Source organism: Lepisosteus platostomus, chromosome 20 (assembly GCF_059453375.1).
Source record: "Lepisosteus platostomus isolate fLepPlt1 chromosome 20, fLepPlt1.hap1, whole genome shotgun sequence".
Classification (NCBI taxonomy): Eukaryota; Metazoa; Chordata; class Actinopteri; order Semionotiformes; family Lepisosteidae; genus Lepisosteus; species Lepisosteus platostomus.
In genome coordinates, this window is record NC_142630.1 from 16,484,368 (window position 1) to 16,511,300 (window position 26,933).

Below are 26,933 nucleotides of genomic sequence, written 5' to 3' on the forward strand. Positions count from 1 at the left end.
AGGAGAGCAGAGTGATGAAGCCAATTCATAGATGGGGATTATTAGGAGGCCATGATTGGTAAGGGCCAATGGGAAATTTGGCCAGGACACCAGGGTAACACCCCTACTCTTTTCGAGAAACACCCTGGGATTTTTAATGACCACAGAGAGTCAGGACTTCAGTTTTACGTCTCATCCGAAGGACGGCGCTTGTTTACAGTAGTGTCCCCGTCGCTATACTGGGGCATTAAGACCCACACAGACTGCAGGGTGAGCGCCCCCTGCTGGTTCCATTAACACCTCTTCCAGCAGCAAGTTGCAGGTTGATATGGCTGCTGAATAAAAGCAAAAAGACCAGGAACACCATTGCTTTCCCAATAACGGCCTTCAGGAGGGGCAATGTTCTCCACTTCCTGACATACCTGTCTGAAACCAGGGTCCGGGCACTGCCCCAGGCTGTGGGGGCAGGCCAGACTTCAGTGACGACAGAGGAGGGAAGGCAGGTGATGAGGAAGCAGCGCCTCGATGGTCACAGCGCTGACGAGGGCAGAGAGGTAGGCCTTAACAGCAGACACGTGCATACAGCAGCTCGTTCTGTGAGTGGCAGACTCGGGCAGGCCCGAGGAGCCCGTGAGCTGCAGGAGAAATCGGTGGTTCCGGGGCCGAGCAGCTGTCACACACAGCCAGCTGGTGGGGAGACGCACAGTAGGAACAACAGTCGAACTCCCAGGGCAGAGCAGCAGGAGCCAATCCAGGAGCTTCTGCCATGCACGGCAGCCCCTGGTGATGCAGACTCTCCTCTGCCTTTATTTGAGTCCCTTCTCATAAGCAGGCAGGTGGAGGTACAGGAAAATGAGACTCCAAAGAAATCCAAAGGCTTGTGTCTGTTCCTCTGTTTTAATGAGAAGCCATCTCTCAGGATCTGAAGCAGCCACACCTCCTGCAGGGCAAGCACGCAGCGGAGCCGGGGAGGCCACTGTTCCAGCGAACTGCAGAATGTTTTTTTTTTCTTGCTTGTTATTGTCCGTTTCCTTTTTTTCCTTTCTTTCCCCCGTGTCCTTGAGTTCCCTGTCTGATTCAGGGGCGCGATGGCAGGCATGATCACAGAGCTGGCGTGCAGAACCGCCAGCAGATCAGGGCCCGCCTCCTGTCGCTTTGTTCCTGTTTTAATTAGAGGAGCCGGGCTTTGCTTTCAAGGCTGTCCAGAACAATTGCCAGGCTCGCTTTGCTCTGTCGGCTCGCTGTGGACAGTTTGCCACTAGAGATCCACAAGAAGCTGCCATGACACCTCCCAGCATGCACAGCAACAGAGCACACTACACCCATTTGTAAAAGACAATCGAATTAGTCACAAACGATGCTTGTTTATTATTATGGCTAATTATACAGCAGGTGCCTTTATCTTCATCCTGGACTACAATAATCAGAATTTGTACAGTGAGGTTCAACATTACCTGTTGAAATAAGAAGTGCAGTGCAAGACAAGATTAGTAGACCAGTGTTATTGATAGGTGACCCCTCAATCAAGAATGATTCTTGCTTTGTGCATGACTACACCACCTAGCTAGGACCCTCCTTTCCTCGCTACAGGTTCTGCTCATCTCCCATAATCACACCAGGCAACAGAGTATAGCTAAAGGGTCCTTCTTATTGTCTAGTGGTTAACAACATTTAACACAGTCCCGAGCAAAGCATAAAAAACACAATTCTTAAAACACAACATTCCAGAATGGCCGCCAGTGCTGGATTTCCCAATAGGCACTGTAAACACAGTGCCTGGGGCCTATTAAAATTTTTAGGGCCTACGAAGGAGGGAAACACTAGTGACTAAGGAAAAATGAGCTGAAACAACATGCTTGCGATCGACTCTAGGTGCTCCAAATCAATAATCATCCGCTGTCTAGCGGCTCTTCTAGAAACTAGACGTATCGAAGTGATGGTCGCTCGACTCACTCCATCGATCACGTGGTTTAGCATTAGAATAGTTCAAAGTGCATCATGTCAATTGACGTAATTCAATTCAATTCCTCTTGTTGCACATTTCAGAGTGAAAGTGCCCAGGGCCTACGAACACCATAATCCGGCCCTGCTGACCACAAGCATCCCTTTGAACTCCAGTTACCCAACAAGTATCCCAGAATGCAGCAGCCCAGCAGTTCAGTACCCTGTGTAGTTCCTTAGGTAGTTCTCTGGCATCATCTCCAGTCCTGGCTGCCCAAATAACATGGCTCCTTCATGCTCCCCCGACCTCAGCTGCTCCCTATAGAGTCTCTGGCCTCAGCGTCCTCTCCTGGGTCCAATGGGATCTGTCCCACCAACCTCCTTTCTCCCAAAGGGTCCCAGTTCTGTCTCGACCGGGGCTTTTGAAGCCTTCTAAACAAAGGCCCCAGACTCTTCCCCCGGGAAGGGAGGTTTTGTGTGGGCAGATCCAGCTGGCCAGGGCTCATTCAGGATATGGTTATACACAGGTGGCCGGGTGTGCTGAGACACTGCTCCATTCCTTCCTGGTCTTATATCAACCACAGGTCCACTCCCACCTGTTTACAAACCCACACTTTGCCCCGGAATGGTGTGGTAACTACCCAGCGCTTATGTTAAGAGGGCCTTTGATCAGGGCAGGAAACACCAAGGATAAGGCGCAAAGCTGCATCAACACTAGGGCACACCGTGACAGACGAAATGGTTTATGAATGTGAAATCGATCCCTGCTGGATGAGGCTTAAGTCTCTTCAACACTGACAGTCTGACTCAAGGGGAGAATAGTGACTGATCGCTTGACTACTTTTCTACTGTAGCATTTAATTTTTTTTTTATTAAACATTAATTATACAACAAGTGCACATACAAACCTAGATGAGCAGGCCTAGATATGCATCTCGTAATACAAACGGTCATGACTGCGAGCGCTCCCTTCAAACACTGGAGGGCAGTGTGGTCCTTAGTCTCGCAGAAAGAGGTGACGTAAGACGCACTGGACCTGAAGGCTGGATAGGGATCGTCGTTTGAGACACCAGGAAGGGCCAGACAGGGCAGATATCTTATAACGCGAAGCGGGGTGGTTGTTTTTCCGGGAGAATTTCCCGGCAGACCCCTTAAAACGACCCGCCTTAAAAGCACATTATCTTAAGCAACGAGCTTTATAAGATAGCAGTGTGGTAAAGCGTTGGTCCAGCAGGGGGAGGCCGTGAATTGCCCTCCAAACAAAAATAATATGGGAACAAGTAACAGCTTTATTCCATGCTGAAAAAAGAAAGAAAACACGTTTCAGCTGTGGAGCCTTTTTCAGGCGTCAATAAAAAAAAACAATAGCTGAGAAATATCATTACCGAACTGTTCCAAAAATGCAAGTGTCTTTCAATTATCAAAATCCTCCAGCTGTATATTTTAAACGTGTCTAAAATACTTTTTTATAGAATACGGCAAACAATACTTACATGAAATTAATTCGTAGCGATTATTCTATTCTAGCTTTCCTGGCGTATTTCCTTTTTGAGATTAATAATGTATTTTTAATACACTTTGTAATCTGGAGTCGTTCTTTGAAGATGCTTTTTTAAATGTGTTCAATTATAGACAACTAGTCCGGTTTGAAAGAGCAAACTAATAGGCCATAGAAAAAAAGACTATCTCAGTACTCATTCTGCGCCTCTTATTCTTAGTTTATAGACAGAAAGGACCATTTGTTTTATTCAAACAGTTCGGAACTGAATGTGGTCGACGGTCTCGAGGTTTCAAAACAGATGGATAAGTGCAACTCTTGGAATAATAACAATAATAATATTTAAAATATTAGTTTTATTGTACCAACTTTGCTCTAAGAATCATAACGTTTTCCTAAGAAAATTGTCCCCCTACGAAGAATTACACTGCCGAATTTATCCCCTCTCGACCCTACCAAGATGGCGATCAACTTGCAGCGTGACGTAATTGCCTCTCGCCTTCTTAAAAAGCTCTGACAGCGGCGGCACCTGTCGATGACGTCAGAGGGACTTTCCGGCTGGGGGGTAATGGTGAGCTGTGTAGCAATAAAGTTATTCACAGAGTGTCAACATCAACACGATGAGGTCTGAACGTCCTCAGAGGATTGGAGAAAAAACGCAAAATGTGTACCTAGCTGAGCTCTTGAGAGAAACGCGTTAGGAACGGGGGATACGCACTACGATGTCCGCCGCACGGCCCCCGCTCGGGAAGAGGCCGGCCGGCGAGGCGTCCTGCCGCGGCGCCCCGTCCGCAGAGAGGCAGCTGCCGGAGGCGCTCACCCTGGACGAGTTCACGGCGCCCGAAGACAGGCAGGAGGAGCTGAGGTGCGTCAGGCCGAGGGTAGAGCAGCTTTTCCGGGTGGTGTTCACCATCATCGGCCTGCTGGACCCGTCCCCAGCCCACGGCAGCCGAGCCGCCAGGCTGATCTGGGTGCAGCTCAGGGGGAAGAGAGCCGATGTAGCCCGGGCGAAGGTGAGTGAGCTGGGTCGCCCCGGGCCGGGGGGAGGCGGGGGGCACTGCGCATTGCTGCGCCGCTGGGTTCCCGAGGGGAAGCGTAGTCAGGGTGGCGTGATTACAGAAAGCTGTCCGGAGCAGAGCGGCACCGTACCGCTGCCAGGTGAGGCGGACAGGAGCGATTGCACAACTCTCTCCCTCCCCACGGCAGGCACGGTGCCTTGCTCAAGGGACACGATTTCCGCTTCTGGCTGACGTCGGAAAACTGCCTCTACCCTCGTGTTGCGACAGCCGCTGTGTAGCGTAGCTGGGGCGATGTAGGTGACGCGACTCTTCTGTCGCCCTACGGCTTGAAGGCCACGGTGGCATCCGGCCAAGACAGCCAGCTAAGCCACCGCTGGTGACAGTGGGAGCGCAGTTATCTCCCAGTATCGGGCGTCAAGTGCGTGGGAGTGGGTGTGAGCGCGCGCTTATCTCTCGGTGTGTCACGCATCTTGAAGTTCGTGGTGAACCCGCCTCGGATCCCAATCCCAAGGCTAAAATTAGACGCGTTTCCTTCCTGTCTCAGACGGGTTTGTCGCGTATCTCTAAGAAAACCACCGAGTGTTATTGGAAATGACCGGGTTTGTCGTTTCGCTTCTGCTGTGAAGTCAAAGCTTGCAGCCGCTCCAGCCGCCCCGGTTCCAGCCGGCATGGCCTCTGAGGGGGTCCGTCCTGCTGTCAGCCTGCTGCTGGCCCTGTGCGACTGCCCTGTGATGCCTGCGGCCGAGTTTCAGGTGTTTCACGGGCAGGCCGGGTCGGGTGTCGAGAGAGCAGGGCAAGGAGGGAGCGAAAATAAACCTGGAAACTGTTGCTCTCAGTGCCAGTAAACTTCTCAACTCCCCCCCCCTCCAAAAAAAAAAACAACAAAAGCAAGAGAGGGAAAACCCAGCGCCTGACAACTTCTTTTTTTTCCGCACCGGTCTTCACGCACTGGTAGCGGAATGAGGCAGCGCTCTGCCTGGGCCATAGTGAGGAAGTCATTGGTTGAAGTGCTAACTGCTGTAGAGTAAGCACTGCTGGGGAGAAAAATCCCTGCTTACCCTTTCCCCACTGGGCAGTTTTTTTATGCCGTTGTTTTTTGTTTTTTGTTTTGCTTCCTACCAGAAAGGTTTTGGAGAGGCAGCAGCAGAGTAAAAAAAGTCACAAAGTCAGAAAGCCATGTCTGCCTGAGGCTTGCATTGGCTCTCCCTACTGAATGCTCGCGTCTGTCTGTTGAAGAACATAACATCTCTTTATTGGCCCTATACAGTTTCTTGCATTAGAAATTTGTCTTTTCGCAGACCCCCAGCTTGCTCTCCATGAGACACAGACAGGGAGAGAAGCTGGGGGTCAGAGTGCAGGGTCAGCCATTGTACGGCGCCCCTGGAGCAGTTGGGGTGAAGGGCCTTGCTCAGGGGCCCAACGGAGTAGGATTCCTCTGCCGGCTGCGGGATTTGAACCAGCAACCTTCCAGTCACAGGAGCAGACCTTTAGCCACAGAGCCACCGCTCTGCATGACAGTGTAAATACAGAGTGACATCTTTCAACGCCGTCACACGATCCTGCCAGGGTACATGACACTGACGAGACTCCCGTGGCCTTGTAGCGCAGTCCATTTCAGATTTTCCCCCACGCTCCACTCAGAATGATAGTGTCAATGACGCCCAGGGGCTGGAACCTTGCAGCCTTTTGCCTGATTTGTTGTCAGTCTGGGTAGATGTGTTCATGTTTCAGGATGTTGCTTTCCTACAGCTCCAGAAATCATCCAGTAGTTTATTCCTGCTAATCCTCCATCCAGTTTTCTTACCGCTGCAGCCAGAGTCTATCCCAGCAAGCAAGGGAGCAAGACGGTGGACACCCTGGCCAGCACACCAGACACGCACACTCACACCGGGGCAGGTTTCCCCCAAGACACCTAACCTGCCAGCATGTTTTTGCACTGTAGGGGGGAAACCCATGCAAACGCAGGGAGAACATACAAACTCCACACAGACAGCACCCCAGGAATTGAACCCTGGGGCCCCAGTGAGGCAGCAATGCTCACCCCTGCGCCCACGTGCGCCCCTGTTCCTACTTAGATTTTCCTGTAAACAAGAGGCCTCTGTGTTGAAACACATCTCGGATCGCAGATATGCTCTCAGTGTGAGTCGAGATGATGGGACTTGTGCTCCTTGAGTTTGCTTGATGGAGCAGCGCAGCTGAGAGAGCCGACGGGCAAAAAAAGCCTGACAGCTTGAAAAACAAAAATCCCCTCTGGCCTTCTATGGGGTCAGCTTTCTAGCTCTGCCTGGTAGCTTTAATGTTTGTTGTTGTTATGTTTTCCGTATGGTCCTGGAGCTTGGTTATTGATGTGGTCTGGTGGTTGTGTGGAGGGTTAGCCTGCGCTGTGCTGTCATGAATCAGTGTGTGACATCACAGACAGTAAGGACACCGCAGCGCCTCGCGGAGCGCTGTCAGTGTGTGACATCACAGACAGTAAGGACACCACAGTGCGGCGCGGAGCGCTGTCAGTGTGTGACATCACAGACAGTAAGGACACCACAGCACCGCGCGGAGCGCTGTCAGTGTGTGACATCACAGACAGGAAGGACACCACAGTGCAGCGCGGAGCGCTATCAGTGTGTGACATCACAGACAGTAAGGACACCCCAGCGTGGTGCAGAGCGCTGTCAGTGTGTGATATCACAGACAGGAAGGACACCACAGCGTGGTGCAGAGCGCTGTCAGTGTGTGATATCACAGACAGGAAGGACACCACAGCGTGGCGCAGAGCGCTGTCAGTGTGTGACATCACAGACAGTAAGGACACCCCAGCGCGGCGCGGAGCGCTGTCAGTGTGTGACATCGCAGACAGTAAGGACACCACAGCACCGCGCGGAGCGCTGTCAGTGTGTGACATCACAGACAGTAAGGACACCCCAGCGCGGCGCGGAGCGCTGTCAGTGTGTGACATCACAGACAGTAAGGACACCACAGCACCGCGCGGAGCGCTGTCAGTGTGTGACATCACAGACAGTAAGGACACCACAGCGTGGCGCAGAGCGCTGTCAGGGCATGACGTCACACGGCCAGGCTGGGTCCTGCAGTCCCACAGTTCCCGGCTCCCCGCTCGGACACCGTGACTGTGAGCTGCAGGAACAGCGGCACTTAGCCCAGGCCCTCCCCTCGATCCCAGTTTCCCTCTCCCTGTTTCTGATTGGCTTCTTTCCCATGCGCTGCTGTGTTTGTGGAAATTCTGGTAATGTTTCCAGGGGGGAATCGGTGTGTTTGTAGTGTAGACGTCTGGCCTGGCATCACAAGGATGCTTTTGAGTGAAATGCACTGTGTGTAGCGTGGTTGTGTAGCGTGTAGACCAACTGAAGAAGGCTCCATGGCCAAAACGTGTTTTCTCTCTTCCCTTTTCAGCATGGAATAAACCTATTGCTTGTTCCTTTGCAGCCTCCACACGCCACCTGAATTATTCATGCTATACAGGTTATAGAATTTGGCTTATTTACAAAGATCTATAATCCCGTGTAACTGCAGGCAGCCCTTCAGCAAACTGAGGTTTTGTGGTGGTGGTCTGAAGGGGTTGCTGTTCCTGCTGCCGTTCTTCCATGGCTTTCTTGTGTCTGCAGGAGTACGTGAAGGGGCTGTGTAACCCGGAGCTGCAGGAGAAGGAGAGCTACCCGCCCGACATGCACTGCATCTTCGTGGGCGCGCGGGGGCTGTTCCTGGACTGCCTGGTGCAGGATACCAGCGCGGAGGTGCAGGTGCCGGAGACGGGCTCCCTGCGGATCCTGGGCAGCGCCGAGGCGGTGGTGATGGCGCAGAGCCAGGTGCAGCAGTTCGTCAAGCTCTTCCGCGAGAAGAGCACCCTGCCGGCTGACAAGGACTCGCTGGTGAAGAGGAGGTTCAAGAGCTTTGTGGAGGCGCAGGCGGACAAGTACGCCATGGAGCTGCTGCTGCTGCCCAGCTCGCTGAAGGAGGAGCTGCTGAACCTGGCGCACAGCGCCACGCCGCCCTCCCCGCCAGACACTACAGACGCCAGGTGGCAGAGCGCGCCGCACTGCAGCCGCCAGGCCGAGCAGGAGCGGGCACAAGCCAGCACGCCCGTCACGGAGCTGTCCAACAGGATCCTGGACACGTCTTTCGAGGAGCGGACGGTGAGCCAGGAGCCCGTGGCAGGGACGGTGCTGAACTGCAGGCCCTCCTGCAAACGTAGGTCTTCGGGCAGCGAGGAACGGGACACTAAAAGACAGTTTTCGGAGGAGAGCAGGGAGGACGGAGAGGACGCGGAGGACGACTGCTACGTGCTGGGCGACCACAGCGAGGGCGCCGCCATCGTGGTGCTGGACTCTAGCGACCAGTCCGACGACCCCGAGGTCGTGAGCCCCGAAACCAACTTCAAGTGCCTGGTCAACTTCTTCAAGACCATGGGCTACCCGCAGGAGCTGGTGGAGCGCGTCATCCAGGAGACGGGGCAGGGGGCGGACACCTTCGTGCTCCTGGAGCGGATTGTGGCGGAGAGCCAGAGGGCGCAGGCGGCGCAGGCTGCCAGTTCCCCGAATAATCCCTGCGGTTCCCCCGAGCTGACCTCCCAGCAGGAGAGGGGCGGCTCTGCGCCCCACAAACCCAGGGAGAGGGTGCAGGGGGGTAACGGCAGCAACCCGAACGTTTTGATGGAGTGGAAGTCCAAAGAAAACATCCAGCCCAGCAGCAACAGCATCGGACCCCGCAACCTCAGCGGCGGCGGAGCCCCCCAGGGGCCGGCGGCGAAGAGGAGCGGCGCCCAGCCCGGGCCTCTCGCGCCCGGCGCCAGGAAGGCAGAGGACGTGGAGCCCGACAGCGCCCGGAGCGAAACCGACTTCCTGCCCAGGGGCAGCGGCCAGGCCTTCCGCCCGGTGCGCGTGGAGAGCGTGACTCCCCTGCGGAGCGCCGCGCAGCCCTCCGTGCGGCCCGAGCCCGTCTGGCCCGGACACGACCCCCCCGCCCGCCCCCCCGAGCGGCCCCCGCCCTCCGCCAGACCCTCCACCTCCTGTGCCGCCCTGACGGTCTTCCCGCTCACGGGGGCTGAGCGCTTCCAGCAGTCCCTCAAGACCCCCTACAAGCTCGGCCTGCAGAACGAGCCCGGCAGGCCCGGCCTCCGGCACGTCATCATCGACGGGAGCAACGTGGCCATGACGTGAGTGCCCTTTGTCCGGGAGCCCCTGCCCATCTTGAGACGTGCTCACGTGCCCTCCTCCGGGGCTGCAGCCCGGGTCAGGGACCCCTGCTCGCGGGGGCAAACACACCCCCCCCCTGAGTCTCCGGGGTCTCGGCTCGCTCACGCAGGTCACGGGTGAAGACAGACCACAGCTCGCAGTCATTCCATTTTTGGAAACTAGCCCGGGGTTTGTAGCACCTCCATTCACACATGCACCATGTACCCAGTTTTGGTTTTAACAGCCGTGTAAGAAAGGCGTCGGTCGTGAGAAAACGAAACAGATACAACTTGTAATTACCGAATGTGACCAACGCAGATAAGATCACTTTATTGGCCCGATACAATTTATTGTATTAGGGGCCCAACGGAGTAGGATTCCTCTGCCGGCCGCCGGATTTGAACCTTCCAGTCACAGACGCAGATCCATAGCCATAGTCCCTCCGCTCCACAGTTCAGGGCGTTCTCTCGGGTGCCGCACCAGTGTCTTGGGAGCTGTCCCACGGGAGGTGAGGTCAGCCAGGGCGGACGGTACCTGCAGAGCCTGAGATTGCGGCCCGTGTCCTCCTCTGAGCCCTGCTGTGTTGGTGGGAGTAGGGGGTGGTCTTGGCCAGTGACACCGCAGCACTTAGTCAGACGTGTGCTTTCAAGGGGGATGTCTGCTCTGCCTCAGAGAGGCAGTGAGCACCTTGTCAGCTCCTGCTCATGTGTTCCGCAAGCAGACACGAGCCCAGAGCCCCGCGCTCGTGCGGGATTTAACCCTGCTTCCCGCAGGGAGGGATGAGCCCAGCCAGGTCTGCACCGGTGCCTCTCCCTTTGCTCGGCTGCAGGGCGCTCAGCAGCACAGCAGGCTCCTCCTCGCGGACCTGATCTTCATCAAGGCACACCAAGCCTGCCTGTCCGGGAGGGACAAGCACAGCAGGCTGTTGGGGGGGGTGCCGTTGACTCCCCAGCGCAAGTGTGAGCTGAACTTGCAGGCCTGAAGTGCTCGCAGTGAAAAGGGACCTGGTTCACCTGCACACCCTGTCCTGACACTGCCGGTCCGGAGATAAGATAAGATCACCTTATTGGCCAATTTCTTGTATCAGGAGTTTCTTTTCACACACCCCAGCTTGCTCTCCATGAGACACACAGACAGGGAGAGAAGCTGGGGGTCAGAGCGCAGGGTCAGACATTTATACGGCGCCCCTGCAGCAGTTGGGGTTGAGGGCCTTGCTCAGGGGCCCAACGGAGTAGGATTCCTCTGCCGGCCGCGGGATATGAACCGGCAACCTTCCAGTCACAGGCACAGATCCTGAGCCACAGAGCCACCGCTCTGCCCTGTGGAGAGGAGAAAGTGTAGGAATAAGCCATGGGATTGCTAGCGGACCACGTCTGAGCAGGGCGACGTGCGAGAGGCAGGCAGAGCGTGGGGGCCGCTGGGCGTGCGCCGAGGCGGCAGGTGAACGTCGCCATCACGAGACAGATTTCTTTTTTTCAGATATCGGGGGGGGAAAAAAAAGAAATCTGATTTGGGGGGAGGAGAGGGTGGTTTCCAGGAAGCTCTGTCCCCGGCCCGGCGTGCGATAGACACCCTGCGCGTGGGATCGGGGGGGTGAAACACAGGCAGGCGTGGGCCTTGTGCCGGCAGAAAAGGGGGCGGCGGGGGCAGCGCGGCGCGACTCAGATTGGAAGATCAGTCTGATTCACCGTTTCCTGGAGTAGATCTTGCCTTTTCTTTCTTTCTGTGTTGTTTTCTTTCTTTCTGGGAAACGTGTTGCAGTGGGTTATGAGAAGTGCGAGCCGGGGGCTGTGAGGAGGCAGCTGTGATGGCTCCCACCCCGTGCTTCTCTGCGAAACCTTTCGGTCTCGGCGAGTGAAATGCAAGCTGGCGTTTTTTGGCGTTTTTTTACCTTGAACCGCTTTGTGTGCGCTCTGGAGGTGGCAAGGCTATCTGCTGATCTTGCAGATAAAGATCAGGTTTTGCACACTTGCCCCGGCGCATTTTTTCTCATTCTTGCCATCTTCGGCTGCAGGAGACTCAGACTGAGTCCTGTAAAAGGGGGAAGCGTGTCTTCTGTCTGAAGCACAGTGTAACGCTGGAGTACAAAGGGAGGAGTTTCCAAATCGGTACTTCACCTCACCAAGTGTTTTTTGATTGATGTGGTGTGATTATTATTTTTTTTTAGTTCTTTTTTTGGTAGCTTCGCAGGGTAAATTTTTCTTGAGCACGTCATTCTCGCAGAGTTTCGTAACACTTCCTGTTTTTAAGATCACTTTCTCCTCAAAAGGGAAGCCCCTCTGGATGACCCAGATATTCTCACTCACCTCTCCCGTCTGTCAGACGCTCGGGCCAGCGCCGAGTCTGCCATCGCTGCAGATTCACAGTACGGCTATTTTTGTTCCAGTAAATTGCATCACTGCCTCTTTTCACCTTTTTTTCTCAAGTGCGTTGGTAAAAGTTCCCGTGTTTTGCTCTTATCGGTCAAATGCAAAGCAGGGGGCTGCATAGTCAAACCGCGCCGCAGGCGGAAGTTTCTGCTTTTTAGCGCAGCTTCGCATCGCGCAGAGAGATAACGCTTTTGAAGATGACATCATGCCCTGGGAGCTGGCGAGAGCGGGGGGGCTCTTCCCGGCAGGCTGCTGAGGTCAGGGGGGTCATGGTCCAGGCCCACAGAGCCTCTCTGTGCAGGGTTTCGCAGCCCACCTCACTCCCTCAGGCAGGAAACCTTGCCCACCCAGCTGGCTGCCCACACCTGCGGGCTGATCCGGTTGCATGTCCCTCCTCCAGGTCAGGTCCAGAGCAGTGAAGGGGGAAACTACAGCGATGACGGGGGGACCACCTAGGGCTGCCCCATACTTGTGTGGCATGGTCCCCTAGGTGCCGTCCTTCGGATGAGACATAAAACCGAAGTCCTGACTCTCTGTGGTCATTAAACATCCCAGGGTGTTTCTCGAAAAGAGTAGGGGTGTAACCCTGGTGTCCTGGCCAAATTCCCATCATGGCCTCCTATTATCCCCATCTATGAACTGGCTTCATCACTCTGCTCTCCTCCCCACTGAGAGCTGGTGTGTGGGGAGTGCTCTGGCGCACTATGGCTGCCGGCGCATCATCCAGGTGGGGCTGCACACTGGTGGTGGTGGAGGGGATCCCCATTACCTGTAAAGTGCTTTGAGTGGAGTGTCCAGAAAAGCGCTCTAGAAGTGTAAGCAATTATTATTAATCTCATCCCCCTGCTTTCTTGGTTCCGGCTGCTACCTTCTTTCCCCAGACCCCCCGAGATGTGAGGGGTGGAGGGGTCACCCCAGGAGCCCCCCTGATCGACCGATCCTGTCCTTTCAGGCACGGGCTGCACAGATTCTTCTCCTGCCGCGGGATCGCCATTGCTGTGGAGTCCTTCTGGAAGCGCGGCCACAGGGACATCACCGTGTTCGTGCCGCAGTGGAGGATGAAGAAGGACCCCCTCACTACAGGTGTGTCTGCCGGGCACGCAGATTCGGGATCCCACCCCCCCACTGGCCCGTCCGTCGTAGAACAGCACCCTGACCAGACCCAGTCTGCACTCGCGGCAGTCGGGGTTGTCATCCAGCAGCGTTCGGCAGCGCAGAAACAAATAGCACAGCCCGAACGTTCACTTCCTCATCTCGCGCGTCTCTGACCTGAAGGGGGACTTCTGGGATTTTTGTGCTCGGGCGTGCGGAAGCTGTGCACGGGGCCCTCGAGGTCCGCTCAGGTTTTCGGGGTGTCCTTGTTTCCACAGAGCAGCATTTCCTCACCCAGCTGGAGGCCCTGAGGCTGCTGTCGTTCACCCCAGCCAGGGAGGTGTGTGGCCAGAGGATTGCCTCGCACGATGACAGGTGAGCGCACCTGCGCGCATCCGCCTCAGGGTGTCCCTCGGCACGGGGCCACCGGGGAACCCGCTCGTCCTCCGAGGTGGCTGAGCCCCTGAATAATTCAAGTAGGGGGCTGCGTCCGCTCGCGGAGGAGCAAGTGAAGGTTTATTCCGTGCAGAAAAGAGCAGAAAAGAAACAACGTTTAGGCTTAGGTAATATTGAAATTCACCTTTCTTCCAGCGAGAGACAAAATTTCCATCGTGTGGAAAAACATTTCTGTGTATACAATTTCTGTAATTAAGATGGTTTTATTATTTTGGTTTTTAATTGTTTAACTTTAACTGAGATTCTCAACTGGAGTCCTCTTCAGGTGTGACATCTTGTCTTTTTTTCCCCTCTTTTCTGCATGGAATAAACCTTTACTTGTTCCTGAGCTCCTTAATCATCTTAATTCAGTTAGTTCATTCACCTGTCATGCGTCAGGCCTGTTTGGAGGTGTGTTCTTGCTAGACTGCTCTCAGTATCCACTTGCCTGCCGGGAACAAGGGGTCCGACTGCTATGACAGGCTGGGGTCTCTGGGCCCTCTCTGTTTGAATTCATGCTTGGTTTTGATCTGCCTCAGAGTGAAAAAGAGATAAGGCTTGTTTTTTTTTTTTCATTTCAGTGTCATGAAACATTTTTGGGTTTCGGAAGAAACGTTCACACACGCCTTGTATTCAAATTAGTCACCGCGCCGGGAGCGAGTCTCTCCACCCCCCCAGTGCTGTGTCTTGGGCGCGGGTTTCTCGCGGCCCCCCAGCCGAAATGACGTGCCCTCTCCCCGTTTCTGTCTTCGCAGGTTTCTCCTGCACTTGGCAGAGAGGACAGGAGGCATCATTGTGACCAATGACAATTTAAAGGAGTTCGTGAGCATGTCAGAATCATGGAAGGAGATTATAAAAAAGAGGTCAGTCTCCATGAATCGGTCGGACCGTACTTTCATCACAAAGTCGAAGAAGTTACCTTGTGTTTGGAGTGGGACGTGGTCTTCCAACTCTTGTTGGGTGTTGCTCAGTTTACTCTCATTTAGTCATGAACTTCTCTTGGTGAAAGATCATGTCAGTCTACAGCCTCTGTTCAGTACTGTCTCGGGAAACTGATGGGCACAATCAGTAACAAGAACACCGTTCAGGATCAGAAAGCAGCTGATCAAGCGATCAGTATATTTTAGCTCTTCTGGTTTGTTTGTTTTTGTAGCCTATCTTATAGTCCTAAGACTAGTGCACCTTTTGGGTTAGGGCAAACAGTTTCAAACAAACAAAAAAATCCCTCTGCTCACCCTTTGAGCAGCTAACTGGTGAATCCGTACTGTTGTGTCCACAGGCTCCTACAGTTCACATTTGTTGAAGATTATTTCATGATACCAGACGACCCGCTGGGAAAGAATGGGCCCCGACTGGAGGAGTTCCTCTCCAAAGATTTCAGGTACCTGTGCTGGGGATGGTGTCTGCTCCGAGACCGGACCCAGCGACCGCAGGGGCCCAGAGTAAATCCAGAGTTTGCTTGGCATTGTCAGGCAGTTGCTTTGATCCCTCAAGTCATTTACAGGTGTGAGCTGCTGCAGCACTCTCCCTGACCATAGCACCTAGTGCAATATCCCTTCCACAGTGTAGAGTCTGAGGATTGAGGAACGTGCTTGAAATACCACAGTGAGTTGGAGACATACCAGGGGCTTTAACCAGAATCCCCCCTGGTGACCAGATCTTTACTTCAACTCTGGTGCAACTTCACCATATGGTTCTGTATTGGGAGTTAGTTCTGCTGTGCCTTTTTCTTTAACCTTTAACGTGTCCTATTTATCTTGTGCAACTGCCATGCAGTTTTAATTCTGGGCTAAAATTTGGTGTTGGCAATTCAGGCATTCAGTTATGGTGAATTAATGGTATAAACTCCAGTGATTCTGTCTAAAGGCTCCTTTGAAGTCCACCCTCGAGCATGATGGGGCTTAATGATGCTGGTGGAAGAGGTGTTAGTGGGGCCAACAGGGGGCGCTCACCCTGCAGTCCATGTGGGTCCTAATGCCCCAGTATAGTGACGGGGACACTATACTGTAAACAGGCGCCGTCCTTTGGATGAGACAGAAAACGGAGGTCCTGACTCTTTGTGGTCATTAAAAATCCCGGGGCGTTTCTCTAAAAGAGTAGGGGTGTAACCCTGGCGTCCTGGCGAAATTTCCCCCTGGCCTTTACCAATCATGGCCTCTTAATCCCCATCTCTGAACTGGCTTCATCACTCTGCTCTCCTCCCCACTGAGTGTGTGTGTGGGGAGCGTTCTGGCGCACTATGGCTGCTGTCGCATCATCCAGGTGGGGCTGCACACTGGTGGTGGTGGAGGGGATCCCCATTACCTGTAAAGCGCTTTGAGTGGAGTGTCCAGAAAAGTGCTATATAAGTGTAAGCAATGAATGAATTAAACTTCCTGTTTTTTTACCACAGGAGTCTGGCAGCAGAGAGGGGGGGGCAGGGAGGGAGAGCGCCACCCAGAGGCTGTATGCAGGCTGTCCCGCAGGCGGCATCATTCTTTCTGTGCTCCCAGCCGCAGCGGGACCCCCACCCCGAGCCCCCCGCCCCGCCGCAGCGGTCCGTCTCGGAGACGGTGGAGCTGAAGCGCCAGCTGTACGACATCTTCCCTGATCAGAAGCAGCGAATCGACCAGATCCTGTCCGACAACCCCTACATGAGAGACCTGAACGCGCTGTCGGGCCTGCTGCTCGGCTAAGGCCCCAATAAAAGCACTGTGCTGTGAGAGGTGAGGGGGGGAGTCCCTTTGATTTGATGGGGGTGCGTTTTTACCCCCTTTTTTTTTCCCAAGACAAGAAGAGGAACATTTTTAATGGGTTGTTTTTTTTTAAATGCTGCCGTGACAATGACGGTGAGCCGTTCTGAAGCGGAGCCAGACATCACTCCCCAAGTTCCTTTGCGTCTGGAGGAAAACCCTGGCCATTGTCCGTCTTTCTGCATTTCAGAAGCAGTGTTCTAATTCCTGACTCTTTTACGTTCTTGTGGCAGTGAAACAATTGGACTTGTTTGGTAAAGTGATGGGAAGTAAATGATCTGTGTCAGGAACACTTAAGACCCCACAACACACTCCTGGCATGTCATCTGATCTGGGAGTCCGAGCTACTATTCTAAACCTGGAGCTGGGGTGTTTCGTATTTATGAATAATCATTTTCTTATTTATTTTTTGCAGAGAATTCTATAATTAAAGAAATATTTGCGGAATAAACTAAATCGCTATTGCATTGTACAGGGTTCCAGAGCTGTTTAGCATCTTTTCTGGCAACTGTTGTATCATAAGAATATTTTCATTTTTTGTATTTGTATATCTGGTTGTTGATTTCTTTTACTACAGAACATACTGGACACCTGCGTCAGACCTAAAGAAAAGTTTTAAGTTTGGCGTCTATCAATAAAACATCGTGGTGTCTTTTTGATGTTTTTCTTTTTATTTGTCATCTTTGCTTTGTACGGTAAACACAGAAGGATAACAAGTCATGTTACAGTTGGATTCATGTTGTTTTCCCTTACTTCAGGTTAATTATAGCACAAGAGGATTAAGCACTCAGATGATGTCAAAACAATATAGCCGGCTGTACTGAACATCATACTCTGGGACTGCAATTAAAAGAAGACTTCAAAAGCATTTTTAAGAATAATATACGGTCCAATTTTCACTGAATGTGCACGTCTGGAGCCGAATTTCACAATGACTGTAAAAGGCCAGGCTGCTGTGGCCAAATGTCAGTCGTCTCTTAAAACAGTCATACAGAAACATTGAGTAGTTTATCTTCGATGTACGCCTCCGAGAAAAGAGTGCTTAGGCTACATCTTACAAAATTTCCCCGGTTTCTCAATCGCTTCGCTCACTCATTCTTGTCTAATCCACGGCCTACAGCCCAGCAGGCCTCGAATACATTGAATGACCAATAATTCCTCTGGTTTTTCAAACTTGCTGCCAAAGATGCATAAACAGTTTGACCAGCAGAGGGCAGCGTATGACAATGAAGCAGGTGGTGTGAGAGCTGTGCCAACATGGAGCATTCTGGATGTGCGTGTAGTTCTTGCGTTTAGACAAGGATTGGTAATCCACTCCGCATCTAATGCAAATTAAATTAGAATCCGCTTTTGTCTTGATCGTTTCTTAAACAATATAGAAATAAAAAAAGTTACAAGCGGTACCAGAGCTGAGAAGAGAAAAGGGGGAAAAGATCAGTCTGCTTGCAACACCTCAGAAATGTTGGGGTTCTAGCATGTGGATTTTGCAAGTTACGGACAAACTCATTTCAAGTAAATTTGCACTTGACATGATCTGATATGGATATTAGAATTAGAAAAAGGTATATACATTCCAAATAAGGTTTTACAAAAATCAGAATTTCAAGTGCATAATGAGTAATAAAGCTTAGGTAGGTGTTTTGGAAAGCACGCTGTATAGCGGTTTGATGGACAGTTAGTGTTGCAGCGAGACATGAGCTGTACCCCGATGAAAAGAGTATGAGAAAAATTGAGGGATCAACTGGCCACCCGCTGTCCCCTCCCCCCTGCGCATTCTTCAGAGCCATCCCAAGAGGAATGTTCAATTACCACCAGCATTCCAGAGCAGCTCTGCATTCTCAGGAGCTGGTCTCCCTCTCTCCATCTCCGCTGCTCAGACAGCGCGCTTACATAACCAGCCTCCTAATGCACAGCGGCCTCCTCTCCCCAACACTGGCTGCTTTCCTAGCTTCAAGATAAACACTAAGTTTCACTGGCAGACGTGTTGGCTAAAACAAAATCCACTTTAAACTGCAGAATCTGGTTGGTCTTAGTAGGGGTATGATTAATAATAGCACAAAATGATGAGCTTCTACAGTCGGGAAGTCATTTCTTTAAATCGGATTGTGGGAAAACAACACTGGCTTTTGCAATACCATTCTGGGTGGCTGAACCTTTAAGATAAGATCACTTTATTGGCCATATACAATTATTTGTATTAGGAATTTGTCTTTTCACATACCCCAGCTTGCTCTCCATGAGACACACAGACAGGGAGAGAAGCTTGGGGTCAGAGCGCAGGGTCAGCTATTGTACAGCACCCCTGGAGCAGTTGGGTGAAGGGCCTTGCTCAGGGGACCAACAGAGTAGGATTCCTCTACCAGCCGTGGGATTTGAACCGACAACCTTCCAGCCACAGGCGCAGCTCCTGAGCCACAGTGCTACTGCTGTTGTGTCAGCCGAGACTGGGCTTTTAAAAATGTGGCTGTGTAAAATGTTGAAAGGTGAATCTAATCAATATGTTTTGAGTCTTTAGCATATTTATGCAATCGGTTTCAACACCCTGTGTTCTTAGCCTCCACGGTCAAGTTGAAACCTGATCATGGATCAGCATGGCGAATCAATGCCCAAACATGCTCACAGCCCCACCGCCCTGGCTTGTGCCAGCATTTTGTGTCTGTTATCTGGGTGACCAGCACAATAAACACATCGTGTGTTCAGCGGTCCCAGCCAGACCCCAGGCTGCAGGGCTGCAGGGGCTGATCACAAAGCTTTTAAACCACAGCCCAGTGCCTGCAGCCCCAGCTCCCCCTTCCTGCAGCCATCTCTGCGCTTCCACATCTGGATCTCGTTGAGCCCTTCCCTCCTTTTCCGATCTTCTCCCCCCGAATGAGTTCTGCACGGAGCCGGGCCACTTTGACAGCTGTCCGTCTGTGTGCTGACTCTCGAGCACGGGCTCGTCCTGGGGTGACAGGGATCCCTGGCGTGTGCCCCCCTGTGACAATGAGCAGCGCTGTCCAGAGAGCCTCACAGCGGGCGGCGAGCAAGCCCCGTGCTGCCCAGGCTGCAGGCTGGGGGTGGGGAACAACGCAGACCCAGACAGCGGACACTCCCTCCCGGCTGTCAGGAGCCAAGGGAATGATGTCATTTCCTGCCCAGCTCCAGCTTGGCAAAGTCCTTGTGTTTCCCCAGGAACAGCCTCTAATGTGGACGGCTGTGGCTACGAGGAAATGTAGAAAGAACAAGGAGAAAAACTTCCACCTAAAGGTACTTTACAGGGATAGTCAGCCTAGTCACAGGACTCTCTGGAGCACCTTACACACTGAGCCGATCTCCTGGGATCCCTCTGATTTCCCTCTTACGTGTTTTTAGCTCATCAGATCTGGAGAGGGAGCTGAAAGAGCAGAGCTCAGACATCCCGTCGGTAATCAGGTTCTTTGTGGCTGGCGTTGCAGGGATAAGTGGCTCCCTGTAGTTCAGAATTAACCAATGGTCCTGTGGGGCTTCTGCACCATGTCTACATAGTGCGCCAGGGCACTGGAGTGGTGCTGGGAGTATGTTTCTGGCTGCAGAGTTAAATCAGACTCTGTCTCTGAGATCCACCACTTTGCCCCCCTCTCACCTGAGCTTTGAATCCCTCACTCTTCTCAACCTTGACAAAAACAAACTCTTAGAGTCTGAAACTCCCCTCCCCCTCCCTGCTGTGTCAGAGGTGCAGGCATGCTCTTGCCACAACAAGCAGTCACCTCTGTAATCCCTTCTTCTAAAAACACAAACCCACCTTTTCTCCCAGGCCAGGGGGCTAATAATAGTCTTGTCTGCACCGTGCATGAATCATGGTCTGGCTGGAGGAAAAGGAGTGTGGGGGGGTTTCCCATGCTGTGACATCACCCAGGTCTGGTCGAGTGAGTCAGGGGGGTGCAGAGAGGAAGGAGTTTTCTATTTACCCTGCGATGAGCACAGGCTGCCTGCAGGAAAGAGCCCAGAGTCTCGGGTGTGCCCCTCGCTCCTTTACAGTCATGGGGAATGGGACACTGTAAGGGGGTGCAGTTGTGGGGTTCTGTGCAACAGAGTGGATTTGACGCAACTTGCTAAAACAATTCACATGTCAGTTTCACTACAAAGAAGGTGGAGGGAGTCGATGTTACTTTTTTAAAGCTGCACTATGCAAAGGTGTGGGTGGCAACAGAAAACACACTGATGCACAATAACGATGCAGAAGGGATATTTACGTTTTAAACAGTGAGAAGACGGGCTCTGTTGTTTGGACAACAAAATACAACTCGCGTGTTTTTGCTCAGTGTTTGGAATTTGTGTCGAATCACCAAAACGAGTTGATTAAGAGCCCTTCAAAAGATTTCATTTGAATTACCACCACAACGGGGAAAGTTAAAACTGTGAGCCCCTCGATGAATGAATAAAGCCAGATTGCTATCAGCGTGACTGGAGGTGGCCTGTCTCTGAGAGGGGTTGTCTTGGATCTGATATTTTCAGACGCAGCAGCCGGCAGACTGGTCCAGAGGATCCAGGAAACAGCTCTGCCAGGGACAGCCTCTGACAAGCCTTGCAGGCTGTTCAAGCTAGCAGGTGAAGGCAGGGTGTGGGCGATGGTGTGGGGAGGAATCTCCTGTCCCACAAGAAGCCCTGCAGCGCAGATGGGCTGCAGGACTGCAGACGGAGACCGTGAGCCAGCAGCTTTTTCCATTGCTGTGTGCATTTCCCAGGACCGGACAATGCAAAGCCACACATTGCAGGATTGTAATGGCGCGACGTCAAGAAACAGACACCGAGGTCATGACGTGGCCAAAAGAACATCTGTGGGACCAACTCACCAATACACACCGAGAGGAGACGACCATCACAGCACAGGACCAGCGGCTGAATGTCCCCCAGGCGTCTGAATGCAGAAGCTGAACAGGCCACTGCTCCAACCCATTACAGTACTAACTTTATCGTGTTTCATATGGAAAACGTGTCATGATTCTTTGAGCTGTGTTCGTGCTCCTTCTCATTAAATCCGTTTACAGTGTTACAGTGTTTGGTTAAATCCAGCGGCCGTGAGTCTCGCATTTCTTTAGTGCACCGGCTGCACGCAAAACTGCATTCTGGCTCACAATGTGCAAGTTAACTGCCATCATTTTACGCTGCAAAGGAAAAGTCAAAAGTGTTGAATTTGTCTCTTTCTATTCCTGCTCTGAGTAGAGATTCTTCAGGTCTGTCCTTTGGCACAGGACTTTAACTCGAAGCATCTGGATACTGGCACATCCGCTGGGGCAGTTTTTGCAATGATTATAACAAAGACGGGTTTTTGGAGGGTCTTCAAATTGAATCCATTCGCTAAGAAATTAGTTTGTCTGCAAACAATGTGGGAAGTCTTTTCATCCAGAAGACAGGATTTCACATTAAGTCGACCTTGTGGTATATCCTGCTATTGTTTCGGAATGCTGAGCTGCAGGCTTTTTGATTCATTAGAAAGCCATGAGGACTAGGAGTCTGACTGGAAGCAACGCTCATTCTGCCCAGTTCCTAATTAGGTGCTCCAGTGCAATTTCCTTTGAACATGGCAACCACCAGACTCATTATGGAATAAATCTCTTTTAGTAGGAGGTTAGCAGAGACCTTGGAGGTTGGGAGAGAGGTGAAAGTTTGCCCTGGCAAATTACAGAGCACGGGAATGTACTGCAGGTATGTCTCAGAGACCTGGAATTAAACCATCTGGCACCAGAATGAAACAATGTTGCAAGCACAACTATTTTTCCTCTCTTTACGTGTGTCAATGAATGCACACTCATGTACAAACCTGTGGTTTTCCAGAGAGGATGTGTTACCCAGGAGGTTTCCTTTGCAGTAACCAAGCAGCCGCAGCCCAGACAAGAGCCTGTATTTACCCACTTCCAGCGGGTGTGCACTGGTGGCCCGCTGTACCGCCAGCAGCACAAGTCTTCACTAAATCATCAAAATCATCGTTCTGATTGGGAATCACTGGAAGTGCTGCAGTGAGGCATCTCTGTCATGACTTCAGCACTTTCTTTAACCGCACTTAAAGTAACAACCGTTTTTTGGAAAGGTTTTAAAAGGAATTACAATGAACGGTTGAACATGACTGTGTTTTTTATGCAGGACAGGACGCCTGATTTAAAAATTGGTCTTCCAGGTGAAAGATTTGTGGCCGATTATGCCAATGCAATCTATGATTTGCTTCCAAAAGTACGGTACCAGGGAACACGTGAATCATTGTATGAGTTAGAAAACTGGAGAACTATGTAAAGGATTGGTGCAATCTGATAACTGAAAAGACACATGAATGAAGTACCTTTGAAACATGTTTATATACAAACTGCCCTTCCAGAAGATGAGTGAATATCTTTTATACCAGGTTGGTTGTGGCGTAATCATGTTGCAGCATCATCTACATTAGATTCTCTCAGATGTCCGGGGAGCTTTGGGGCCGTTCTGTCTGTGTAAGAGGAGGGATGTGGTAAAGCCTCTTGCAGCCAGAACTGTGTGTCCTGCTGGTTTAATGTTGGCCTTAGCAGCCTCCTTTAACTGCCAGCTACACCCTGCTGCTTCTGCCCTGAGGCTGTCTGAATGGAGACCTCAGCCAGGTCTGCTGTTGCCTTACGCGGTGTGCCAGTGATGTAATCGGCAGTCAAGTCTCTTATGATGTCACTGACATCAAACTTCTTTCCCATCGGACAAAGGAAAATGCCTTGTCTGCTACTACTTCAACAGTATCAGTGCACTCACAGAACATAATTTTTTGTAGGTCGCAAGCCTTATTAAGACATATTACACCCCTTTTTTAATGAGAAATATTAAACTGAATAATACTAGTATCCACAACCCTGAACTAGTCACATAAAGTGTCATATATTATACCATATAGATGTAGAAGGTTTTTGTATGCCAGCTTGCCTGTCCCCACACAGAGACACACGGGTTACTGTAACATTAGAGATGGAGTGAGTCACAGTAAAGTAACAGTACCTTTATACTGTACTCCTAATGACACTTATTCCCCCTGCCTGGACTCTATGTGCTTCTGATTAATAATTTATTGACACTTTTCTAATAGACGTATTATTTCTTAATATGTATATTGTTACAAATGGGGTGGGACAGATATTTTAAAACAATGACACAACACACAACAAAGCATTTGACATAGAGGTTTAATCAGTGAAATAATTATTTATAACCCACCAACTTGTATGTGATTTCTAACAATATACCCCAGCTGGTATAACTAGAGGCACACCTGAATTCTTTATTCTCTGGCACAGCTTTGTTGAGAGGAGTAATAATCCAGGCACACTTAGTTAAAACAGATATTACAATAAACTACACAAGACACAAAACATACAACACACAAAGTTACATTATATTCAGAATTTACAGATAAGGCGTTTCAGAGGCCTAACATTCTGGTCACCCAGAAAACTCCAGACTGCTACTAATGCCTACAGAGGCCTCACAAGAGGTGAGCTGCCTTCTAACTACATACAAAGCAACCTACAGTTAAGTCTCTCTCTCTGCGCCTTGGATGCCACAAAATAAATGGGAGCATATATCCCTATCCATAAAATTCACCCTAATCAGGAAAGATGTTTCTAACTGAGGTATCTTTTACCCAGGAAACCCAAGTTCCCTAAAAACACTGATAAGGTTCAACTACTCAGTTCCAGTCAGGTTTGGTTTGGATGATCAAGAGGTAGGGGCACTCACTTGGCACAAGCTTCAAGTCCCAACTCCTCCGGACTCCTCTCTTCTCCCTGCTCTCCTTGTTTCTCCTCCTGCTTCTCTTCTCCTGTGCTCTTAATGTGAACTTAAACTGTGTCTTTCTGCCTTGCTCCTTTGCAATCATTAATGCTCAACTTGCCTAGACATACTAAGATGAACTTTACTATTATTTACTATTCTTGTTTCTGCTCAAGGGACTCCCCAGACCTCAGCAAACATCCTCTCTGCTTTGAAGATAGAAGTATTTACTCTTCCCAGTGTCACAAACTTTATCATGTCTCAGCCACCAAAGCTGTAACAAAACATTAACAAAAATATTGTCCCCAATAATTGGTTTCATCAAGTGACCTTATAGAGTAGAGAGGTTATTAAAGGGGTGAAGGAAAGGTAACATATTTCTGCTTTTATCTGAATTATATTTCAGTAGGTTTCTGAATTTAAATTCCCCCGTTTAAGAGAAAATGAGTGTTCTTTACTGAGAGAGCTTAGTGTTTTTTCCAACTTGATTTCCCTTATTTATAGGCTTATCAAGAGGATGCCCAATTACCAACGTTAGCAACATTAGGACAATCACTCTGTGTCTGATGTCGTTTTATGGCTAGTGGTCTTTTGCAAAACAAAAATACAAAACTTTGCATACAGGTTCCCCAGTGGACCCAACAAATCTGTACTGAACAGTGGAAGTCACCTTATTTATGTGATTCACGCGGATTTCAGCTTCTGCTTCTGAGATCTGATTAATCCCACAAGTGTCGCTTACCAATTTCTGGTGCCTTGCAAACCCTGTTCAGTGACAGAATAAACTGTTTGCTATAGACCACAGCTCTTTCAACTCAATAAACACAGAGGTGTCCATTACTCATTATAACAAAAACACACACAAAAAACTACATTCTGTTCCTTTTCCTTCCTCTAAAGAGTCTTTGTTTGAAGTGACTCTAAGACAATGGCAGAGATTTGGTCCCAGGTAAAACTGTAAAGGAGAACAATCAAAGTTATCTTTTACCTAGACAATGCTGGGAATAGTAGGGTACACATGGTCTCCACTGCTTGGAAGGCACTGCTGCTGTAAACCTGAGTCCCTGTTTGGCACTTTGACCACCACCACCACCAGTGTGCAGCCCCACCAGAATGGCCCAGCCCTAGCCATAGTGCGCCAGAATGCTCACCACACACCAGCTAATGTATGTATGTAATGAATGTAGCCAATTCATAGAGGGGGATTATTAGGAGGCCATGATTGGTAAGGGCCAATGGGAAATTTGGCCAGGACGCTGGGGTAACACCCCTACTCTTTTCGAGAAACGCCCCGGGATTTTTAATGACCAGAGAGAGTCAGGACCTCGGTTTTATTTCTCATCTGAAGGACGGCGCCTGTTTACAGTATAGTGTCCCCGTCACTATACTGGGGCATTAGGACCCACATGGACCACAGGGTGAGGTCCCCTGCTGGCCCCACTGACACCTCTTCCAGCAGCAGCCTTAGTTTTTCCCAGGAGGTCTCCCATCCAGGTACTGACCAGGCTCAACCCTGCTTAGCTTCAGGGGGTTGCCAGATGTGAGTTGCAGGGTGATATAGCTGCTGGCATATGAAAGGTGCATTTGAATAGCAGCACTAAACCAACAGATCTAAGGTTTAAATGTGACAAAACACAAACATTGTAAATAGAACCATAACAAGTTTTTAAACTAAACCAGTAATAAAATCAAGAAAATGTTTTGTGTAAATGTCCTTCACTAAGCTCCGTAACAATGAGGCCTAAACGATGGCAAAGGCCGAAAAGCATGAAAAGCAAGTGTCACCGAAAACATTGAACCACAAAAATAGCTCAGGCAGTTCTTACATGTTAAACTGAAACAAAACAACAACAAAACTGTCTTGCATCACACTTCAAGCAGAACAAAACAAAAAAACATGTTAGGACAAAAATGTTAAAAAACACAAGGAAAGTACCAGATATCAACATGTTGTGAACGGCATTATATAACTCAAAATCCATTATCCAGTCCAGTTTCTATCTTCCTGGGTATCCAGCCTGTCCCTGGTTGGTCCTTTTCAACCAGGCTCCCTGAACGGTACCCTCATGTGAGGCCCAACACAAGAGCAGGCCCTGTTCTCTTCAGCAGCACCGGGGTACCGGGCGTGACGCTGCTCTGGCCCAAATCAATGCCCGCTGGCTGGTTTCGGGACTGCAGTGTGAGCTCCCCGTTGGGTTCAAATCGGTGCTGTTGAACTGTGCTGAAAATGTGTGTGGGAGAAATGGTAGTGAGACGGATGCTGTCTGGAGACAAGATGAATTCCGGGTCCTGCCTGTGTTCCTGCTGCTGTGAGACGGGCTCTGGGATGAAGTCCGGGCTCCCCGCTAGCTGGCAGAGCTCGTCTGAGGACGCAGAGTGACCCTGCCTGCTGTCTGTGTCTCTGATGCAGACAGGAGTAGGAGGCGAGGCAGCCAGGTGCTTGGTACTGCAGACAGAAGTGTGTCCTTGCAGAGGCATATTATCGTTGCACTGCAAGGAAAAAGTGTCCCTGCCGCACACAGTCTCTAAGATGGCCTCAGAGCAGTTACCCTCCTCTTGCAGTGTCTCACAACTCACCCGGTCTTCGTCTGTAGCCAGGCTGTCGAAAGGGCTCTGGTTTGGGAATGACACAGGCTGCCTGCAGCCCAATTCACTGGTCACTCCTGTCAGCACAGGGACCCCAGAGCTGCTGTCCTCTGTCGGCTGGGGCTCTTCAGTCTCGGGCGTGTTGTGGAAGCCAGGTGGGGGTGCAGAAAGCTGAGGCTCACTAACATGTCATTGCAGGGAGATGAAATCGCTGTCTGCTGTGGGCCAGAGGACGTGGGGTGGCAGCAGAGTGACTGCTGGAGGGTTTTATTTCCTGACTTCCTGGCTGTTTTAACATAACATCACTTTATTAGCCCTATACAGTTTCTTGCATGAGGAATTTGTCTTTTCACAGACCCCAGCTT

General features: G+C 50.9%; 1 protein-coding gene and 2 long non-coding RNA genes across 4 annotated transcripts; 2 read left to right on the forward strand and 1 right to left on the reverse strand.

Annotated features, from left to right (window-relative positions):
• Positions 1–1,329: 1,329 nt before the first annotated feature.
• LOC148644638 (uncharacterized) lies at positions 1,330–4,010 on the reverse strand. The gene is made up of 2 exons (XR_015928640.1): positions 3,875–4,010; positions 1,330–3,219 (listed from the first exon to the last, which is right to left on the reverse strand). It is a non-coding gene; the product is annotated as an uncharacterized LOC148644638 (long non-coding RNA).
• Positions 3,970–16,904, forward strand: n4bp1 (nedd4 binding protein 1). 2 transcript variants are annotated; one of them, XM_088613660.1, is made up of 8 exons: positions 3,970–4,431; positions 8,052–9,598; positions 11,887–11,982; positions 12,939–13,069; positions 13,357–13,453; positions 14,269–14,376; positions 14,793–14,894; positions 15,906–16,904. In XM_088613660.1, exons 1-8 carry the CDS (start codon positions 4,141–4,143, stop codon positions 16,186–16,188), a joined length of 2,655 nt encoding a protein of 884 aa, XP_088469786.1. In that variant the 5' UTR covers positions 3,970–4,140; the 3' UTR covers positions 16,189–16,904. The 2 variants fall into 2 exon arrangements, with proteins under 2 accessions (XP_088469786.1, XP_088469785.1); XM_088613659.1 differs by lacking the exon at positions 11,887–11,982 and having other exon boundaries at positions 3,971–4,431.
• Positions 16,905–18,960: 2,056 nt separating this feature from the next.
• Positions 18,961–21,253, forward strand: LOC148644640 (uncharacterized). Its single transcript, XR_015928661.1, has 2 exons — positions 18,961–19,491; positions 20,719–21,253. It is a non-coding gene; the product is annotated as an uncharacterized LOC148644640 (long non-coding RNA).
• The last annotated feature ends 5,680 nt before the right edge of the window (positions 21,254–26,933 follow it).

What these genes read in the sequence shown, in the direction of transcription:
- n4bp1 (XM_088613660.1), top strand. Translation starts at nt 4,141, where the DNA reads ATGTCCGCCGCACGGCCCCCGCTCGGGAAGAGGCCGGCCGGCGAGGCG. An exon ending in CCGATGTAGCCCGGGCGAAG is followed by an intron (nt 4,432 to 8,051) that starts GTGAGTGAGCTG and finishes TTGTGTCTGCAG; the next exon opens with GAGTACGTGAAGGGGCTGTG. An exon ending in ATTGCCTCGCACGATGACAG is followed by an intron (nt 13,454 to 14,268) that starts GTGAGCGCACCT and finishes CTGTCTTCGCAG; the next exon opens with GTTTCTCCTGCACTTGGCAG.